The sequence below is a fragment of the Ciona robusta genome, chromosome 3 (genome assembly GCF_009617815.1).
Source record: "Ciona robusta chromosome 3, ASM961781v2".
NCBI lineage: Eukaryota > Metazoa > Chordata > Ascidiacea > Phlebobranchia > Cionidae > Ciona > Ciona robusta.
Genome location: NC_143237.1, coordinates 5,944,141 through 5,952,569, shown reverse-complemented (window position 1 = coordinate 5,952,569; position 8,429 = coordinate 5,944,141). Strand labels below are relative to the sequence as shown.

At 40.3% G+C, this 8,429-nt stretch overlaps 1 protein-coding gene and 1 long non-coding RNA gene across 2 annotated transcripts; both read left to right on the top strand.

The window, feature by feature from the left end:
- Positions 1 to 3,934: 3,934 nt before the first annotated feature.
- On the top strand, positions 3,935 to 5,525 carry LOC149738555 (uncharacterized; the record flags this gene model as incomplete). The annotated part of the gene is made up of 3 exons (XM_089874185.1): positions 3,935 to 4,109; positions 4,484 to 4,564; positions 4,641 to 5,525. Coding segments are annotated over 3 exons (567 nt in total), but the record flags the coding sequence as incomplete, so codon positions are not given.
- Positions 5,526 to 6,119: 594 nt separating this feature from the next.
- Positions 6,120 to 7,263, top strand: LOC149738554 (uncharacterized). Its single transcript, XR_016384561.1, has 3 exons — positions 6,120 to 6,514; positions 6,586 to 6,896; positions 6,969 to 7,263. It is a non-coding gene; the product is annotated as an uncharacterized LOC149738554 (long non-coding RNA).
- The last annotated feature ends 1,166 nt before the right edge of the window (positions 7,264 to 8,429 follow it).

Below are 8,429 nucleotides of genomic sequence, written 5' to 3'. Positions count from 1 at the left end.
TTGGGGTTTTATTTTATTATTTGTTAAAGGTTTCCTGTTGGAGTTTTGTCCATGATAGATATGACGTATGTAAACTCACATAAGCTGCTTTTACATGAAGGTTTACAAATGCGGTTTAATTCTGTCGAATGGGAAGTTTGCTCGTGTCTGTTCTCCTTTTCAGATGCATTTCTCCGATCTATGTGTGTATATCTGTCTGAAAATTAGATATAACAAATGGTTGTATTTTCTCATTAGGTTCTGTGTGTGCGACTTCCTGGTGGTTGTGTGTCGCGATGTTGCCACAAAACACAATTACTTTTTACCGAGTTATTTGTTGCCGACCTTGGTAAAGCTACTATGAGTTCGGATACGGAATCAACAGCACGGTGCCTGCTGTAGTCCCCACGGGAGAATTCAACAAGCCAGAAATAGCCACTACATGTGGACGAAGTGGTTCGCGTGCGGGGCCTGCTACGGATTAACTGCAACCGCCGCCTTCACATCAAACGGGTAATTTAGGTTTGATATGGAAACCGCTAAGCCTTCACCCACTTCATAATAAATCTCACCTGCGTTTGCATTTTCTAGACCAGGATCGGACGAAATCGAATCTGGAGGCTTGTTTGAGCCAAATTACTCTATAATCGATTAAGCGCCTTGTGTAATCACAATCAATCAATTATGCCAAGTTAAGGACAATCTTTGCATCGAACATCGGACCGAAACTTTCCGTTAAATGTGTGAATTAACATCGGCCTTAGCAACCCACCGCTCGAAGATTTTAATAACGCACCTGTCCATCGCTTCGCATAAGCTAACCGAAGTTCAAATCTGATAATACCGTCGAAGATTTCTTGCCTTAAAAGCGTGAAATCTTCGACATTTCAGTGAGATCGAAAATCGTGATTATTTTCTGGCCCGTTAGCTTCGTCTAAACAAACACGGGCGTGAAACGTGTTCCCAGCATCGATTAGACGCTCACGGTTAAATATAGACAACCATTGCCGCGCTGGATAATTCAGCGGCAAGTTTGGGTAAAATTTCTCCTCAAAGGTTTTCAAACCAACAAAGTGACGATTGATGTGATGTATAGGCAAATCAATCTCGCTTTCTGTTTAATTTAAAAAACGGTTAAAGGCATCTTTAGCCTAAACAAAGATTTTGGTCTTTCTACACTCCAATGTCCCATTGCGCAGACGTTAAGCGCGCCAATGAGTACAATACCAATGCTGATTGCCGTCTGTATAGCAGCAGTATACATTGCAGCACATGTTCAGTGTACATCACACGGCATTGCAAGAAGCGGATTATGATAAAAGCAGCAAAATAATCCGCTTTACATAAACAACTCCACACAAAACCACAAACTCTGTTTTGCGCTCAATTTGTTTTCATCTCCTAGTTTGTACCCGTTCCACGCAAAGCTTGATTATACACGATTCTTACTTTGGAAACATTGCCTCGCGAGAAAATTAACCGCAAACGGATCACGGGCACTCATTTAGGCTGTAGGCAAGTAAGCGTTGCAAAACAGAAAGCTTACATTGTATTATAACATGAAGAGGTATATGACTATTCCCCTTTTGTACCAATGGACGATAAAACGCAAAATTTTGATTGATAGAGAAACGGTTTATTTTCAAGGCTCAATCACACAGTAGTGGCATCGTCACTTCTTACAGCTGAAAGCTCATAATTAGTGCCCAGTTGTTAATTCGTCAATCAACGTCTAATTCGCCTTAATTGTGGCATAAAACTAGAGCTTAGCAAAACCACCGCAAAGATTATTCACAAGGAAACAAAACTAGCGGTCTGCTCGCACTTGGCGACAATGGTACAAGCCTTGCTAAGCTGTTTAGCGGTAAATGTTTAGAAACGTAACCAGAAAGCCCACGGGCGCAGGTAACTTTCCACGCAGCAAAAGATCACCGTTTTACGGAGGCGGCTTTCTTCGCTTGCTCTTATCTTCGAAGCTGACAGAAGCATAAACAGAATAAATCGGCCTTGAATATCAGGACTCGAATCGTCCAGTCATTGTTTGGCCATCAATATACCGGGATCGCTCCGTCGTGCATTTTCCGTGCAACAATTTTGGCTGCTCATCAAGCTTGGATCACCGTGCAAGCTTATGGTCGAAACACCTTACACAATTTTACCCGGCATCGCTTGGCACTGCGATTGCGTCGCCGTCACGTTTTTCGTTACAAGTCGTAAACAAGTCCAAATTTAAACTGGACCGTGCTATGCTTGGACTTCATACGTCATGGTTGCGTGTTAACATGCATCAAGTAAATCCGGTCCTTACATAATTAAAAATTCAAGCTCCGCAAAAGAATACAGAAAGGCGTTTGCATCTCGTACTCGTAATTCTAAGACGTTTTACAAGGTGGTGAAATTTAACTGTTGGCAAATGCAATTTAATTACTATGGTTGTGTTGTATTGTCGTGTATGTCTCCAGCATGTTGCGTTGAAATATCCAAACCACACTCCAGAGTGAAGAGCGGCGAATCGGCAACGTTCATCGTTTTTGTCCTTCACTTTTCAAGGGGCATGCCAGCAATCAAATATTATTAATTTTAGGCTACCGGTCATTAGCATATGGATAATTTTTTTTTATTTTTAAGTATATAGTAGGGTGGGGGAGATTGGACAGCTTTTCATTCTATTTTCTCGTCCCATTTGGTAGTAAACAAAGAACATTCAAAGAACTACAAAACCGTACCTTTACGACTCTCACAGACCGCTGTTAATTGTTTATTTGGATATTATGTGCTAAAGGTGCCCCTTCTCTCCCCACCCTACCATATAACGTATAAACGACTGCTCTGTACAAGAACCCTACTTATATAGCGTCACCGCGCGGTTGTAGTTGAACCATACAGTCGTACAAATATAACCGAATACCGCGAGGCTCGAGAGAGTACAATGGTTTTAACTTTTGTACTTTTCCACGGTGTGTCTTGAATCAACGTGGCTGTAATCGACCAATTACTTTTAACACATTATTACAATTATTACTCCCACCGGTCACAATGGATACAATATTATCAGTGCACACCTGTTTTAAATGTAACTTATTTATTTCATGATTAAGTGTGAGTGAATTTTTTTGTAATAAAATTGTTTTTTATTAAATTCGCGTCTGTGAACAATTGGACCATTCAAAATATTCGTTTGTTTTCGTTCCAAGTCTGATTATGTCTGGAACGAATAATTCGCCCAATCGTATGCAATCTAGTAAAACTATCACCCCAGCCGTGGTGTATGTTGTACGAAGCAAAGCAATTCGAAACTGCCGATCCTATTCGGCCAATAATGCGAGGGAAATATGCTGATATGCCGTCACCATTTACCCTCTTTTATCTGCTCCATTGGTCGCACGAGTGGCCCACAGGTCACTTTACAAAAGCATCTTCACATTCTGGTGTTCGCGTTCGTCGTATCTCGATAATCTTAAGCTTCTTTTTCGAATGCCGTCTTTCATCCCGGGGTCTCTGTTTCGACTTTGGCGTTGGTGATATTTCACGCCATCGGGTTTTGCCATTTGCTGCTATGAGACACCTAATACAATTCGCTCAGCTTTGCGAAACCCGAGTCGCAATTAACGCCTATTTACTTCTGTTCGCCCACTCTTTTGCTTGTACGTATTTACTCAACGTTATTTGTTAGATTCAAATGCTTTGAATCCATTTTGTGTCGGTGCGTAAGCTAACACCACGCTAATGGTTAGTGATAGGGGATTACGTCACCGGTAAAATAATTAACGCGGAATAAAATGGCCACCCGCCTCGCCCACAAGTGTTACTTTACTGAAGCTATTAAATCAATTATGATGTTTCCAAAATTAGTTTGAAACATTTCTTTGAAACGAAATATCAAGGTTTGCGGTGACTGCAATTTGCCACTCAAAGCTGTTCTCGCAAGTGAAACAAAATACTTTAATCTCTTTAATCCCTGTATAAAATATACAGAGAGTTAACCAATATTGCATTTTTAGATAACAAGAACTTCATCTTCGCTTGCGACCGACCGGAACGTGAAAATAAGCTCACCATCAAGTTCCAGACCATCAGTCCCTCACCTCTCGGATTTCGTTTCCAGTATTGCTCCGAGTATTACTTTGTGGGTAAGTTGTACTAACAGCTCAGCTGTTCTCACGACCCCGGCGATTAGTCGCCACATTAAGGAGTTGCCCAATGTCAAATGTCGACTGTACAGCGCAACTGTCCACTCCTCAGTTATATCGCCGCACCAGCCGCATATGCGAGAGGCCGCTGCGTGAGAACAGCTTAGGCGTCTTTTCCCAGTAGAATTCACACACAGCAATTCGCGATAAACGGCGCACGTCTATTACGTTATATGAAATGAATTAAACGGCAAAGGTCTGTGTTTTGTTCTATTCCCATACCGTAAAAAGTAATGCTGCTCATAAACCTATATATATATCAGCGACTCCCGAAGCTTGTGGCTCCTTTTAACGAGACTTTATGTTTATTCCAGCTGCGTCTCGTGATCCAAACAAAAGAACAAATGGCTGCAACAAAAACTCGATGCGTTTACGTATTTTTGTTGAATGCAGAGGTAAATATTCACAGTCGATGTATCTTATCTCATATTAATATCAAAATACACGTGGTTAACACTTTGTTCCCAACAGAAACCCGCCACCACAAACACGATAAGAAAACAACAACAGCTAGTACTACCACAACCACCACACTCCCGACAACAACAATAACCAAAGTACGGACAACAACCTCCAGAAAGCCTCGCATCGTTCTACCCAACGTTGAACATTCAAACACAACTAAGTCAATACCTGACAAAAAACCCAGCGAAGACCCTGAAACTTTAAGACAAATTAAAAATCGAAGGGGAAATAATTCTTCTTCGTGTCTTTTTTTTTCTATAAATACGTTGACATTAACATTTTTTGTTTACGTCATCACGACGTGGGTGATGTCATGAATATGTGACGTCACGATTCTGAGTTAATCCCAGTCATTTGAAAGTTCACTTTTCGTTGACTTCTGTGGAAAACGAGTAAGTTTCGTACATCGCGGGAATGGCCGTCGGTTCTGGGTTGTGATTGGTCGCCGAGATCGTGGACGGACCAATCAGAAGGCGCAAGGTTCCAGTATGTTACAAGTGTTGGAAGGATGTTGTGTTTCGGACGAGAAGAGATGTTGTTTTGATATTCCGAATGATGTTATCTTGTGTTGCTATTTAACTAGCGCTTATTTTATTTTTTTAATTTTCACTGTGATTTCACGGTTCGCTTTTTTGTTTCCTTGTTCGTTTTCAGTTCGTATATCTTGCCTTGCCTGCAAATGTTGCGCGGCATTTTATTTCGCTATATATTTGTTCTAGTTCCTTGTTACTCACATCACGAAGCTTAAGCTTCAGCACCCAAACTTTCTGCCAAATCAAAGTCTTCCAATCCACCTCCACGCAACATGCCACGCCACAACTTGTTGCCGTTGATAAAATGCAATTGGCCTTTCGCCGCGGAATTGTCAAAATAAATTAACGCTCGATATCATTCACCGATCTCTTGCTGTGCCTGCATTCCCCTGGGGAATAGCGCCGCTACACGTCGCTGCCCTGGTTCAATAGAACTTCCGAGATTTATTTTCGAAGGTTCGCCGGTCCCTGCCACCCCAAGCTGTCGGTATGCTTTGTGCAAATATTGAACAATAATGTTGGATGAACCGTGAAAACACTCGGAAACCCACTTCTGTATAATGTTGCAACAAAGAAACGTTTAGAACTCATCGCGCACAATAAATAGATGCAATCAAAGTTTACGAGTCAGAAAACGAGCTTCGATCAGCCACTGGTTTACCGTAGGGCTATAATCAATAGCTGGTTTATTTCAATACAAAGTAAATCGAGCGACTTCGCGAAGACGTCCAGCTTTTATCTTACAAGTGATTACCTCACTAAGCCGAGGTGGCGTAATTTCGAATTAAGTTGCGATTTTCGCCGAAAGCTGCTCTTCGATCACATAACCTTCGGCTCCGGTTGGTCTGTATGTGTTTACATATCACGAGTGATGAATTATAACATTTGACCAGTGAAAATGACCGGAGTGCAAACATGGTCTACCTTGAACAGTTTAACTCGGCAAGTGCTACACTCTAAAAAAACTTGACGCAAAATGCTCAATCAAGTGCTTGATTGAGCGCATTTTTTCAATCAAGTCGCTTCGACCGAATCAAATTCGCGTCAAACGTCTAGATTCGAGAGAATCGCTCTCGGACTTACATCAAAATTTGATTCAGAGGAGCGACGCGAGAGAGTCACTCACTTCTTCTCGCCCTTATTACGTCACGCGGGAGCGCGCCAAATTTTAAACGGTCTTGAACAAAGTCTTTAGACTGTGGAAGTGTTACTTATTTCTAAGAGGAATCAGGTGTAATATCGCTTAAGTAAGATGAGAAAAATAACAATGCAGACGCAACATTGGTCAGTAAGTCTTAAATAAAAGTCACAGTAAAACACGAAAAGAAAACTCATCAGAAGCTAAAGGTGAGCAATTTTAATACCATTTACAACGGTATGGTCTTACACACTTACTATATCTTTTGTTTAATTAACAGCACTCTAATGTGAAGCAACACCATTATAAATTCAACTATCGACGATAAGATTTCAAAATGGGTCATATATTACAACTCTACTGAAGAAAGATGACAAGCGCACGTTGCTTACCATAAAAGTTAAGTATGCATTTGTGTTTTTATATACAAAGTGGACATAGCATTATTTAATAGCATCCAAATACAAAACCATATTTTATGTTTTTAGATTTATGCGTCACGACAACTGATTTTCCGAACTACCATCGTTTATACGAATGAATTACCGTCAACAGGGAATGTGAAAATTAGAACGTCGTTAATTCAAATTGGTGAGTATTAAGTAAACTTTTGTCGGAAAGGGTGTGTGGACTTATTCATTTAACTTGCTGCTTTCATTTCAGACTGAATGTGATGTCAAGTGGAAACGTTTATGAGGGAGAAGTCCGTTCAACGTTTAATAAAGGAGAGAATTTCTTATCTGCGAACTTTACTACTTCATGCCTCAGCAATACCCCTGGGAATACGACGTTTTGACAGTCGTTTATAAACCACATTTTCTATCTTTTGTTGTGTTTTATGTTCCTTCCTATTTGTTGTCTTTCATTGCGTATAATTTTCCACGTCAACACTTTATCTGTAGTGTTTATAATAACTTGTGTATGCTGTGCCAATTAAATAAAAAATACAAAACAAACATTTTTCAAACATTTTGTAGGATTTTTCATACAAATCAAGTTTAAATCAAAATTTGATTGAGATTGGCCCATTTTAATGCTAAAAAATCGCTGAAACCGAGCGAAATTTTGACGTAAATTTGATTTAAAAAATTGCGTCAAGCACTTGATTCAAAAATTTTGCGTCAAAATTTGGTGTTGATTGAATTTGATTGAAATTTGATTGAACTTTTTTTACAGTGTAAGGTTTTGTGACCTTTGTTTAAAGATCACGCGGCTATTGCATGCATGTAGCTACAATGAAACAATAGCCTCATTCATGAACAACAAATAATTTACGATTTGCAAACACAGCGGGCGCGGTTAGACAGTTTATCACCTGCGAATCGAACCTACGGCTCAAGTACATTGTAAACTTTGTCGTTCGTAGTAATCAACAACCAGAGCCGGGATCGATCAATTGGGGTTTTATTTTATTATTTGTTAAAGGTTTCCTGTTGGAGTTTTGTCCATGATAGATATGACGTATGTAAACTCACATAAGCTGATTTTACATGAAGGTTTACAAATGCGGTTTAATTCTGTCGAATGGGAAGTTTGCTCGTGTCTGTTCTCCTTTTCATATGCATTTCTCCGACCTATGTGTGTATATCTGTCTGAAAATTCAGCAGATAACAAATGGTTGTATTTTCTCATTAGGTTCTGTGTGTGCGACTTCCTGGTGGTTGTGTGTCGCGATGTTGCTACAAAACACAATTACTTTTTACCAAGTTATTTGTTGCCGACCTTGGTAAAGCTACTATGAGTTCGGATACGGAATCAACAGCACGGTGCCTGCTGTAGTCCCCACGGGAGAATTCAACAAGCCAGAAATAGCCACTACATGTGGACGAAGTGGTTCGCGTGCGGGGCCTGCTACGGATTAACTGCAACCGCCGCCTTCACATCAAACGGGTAATTTAGGTTTGATATGGAAACCGCTAAGCCTTCACCCACTTCATAATAAATCTCACCTGCGTTTGCATTTTCTAGACCAGGAACGAAATCGAATCTGAAGGCTTGTTTGAGCCAAATTACTCTATAATCGATTAAAGCGCCTTGTGTAATCACAATCAATCAATTATGCCAAGTTAAGGACAATCTTTGCATCGAACAGCAGACCGAAACTTTCCGTAAAATGTGTGAATT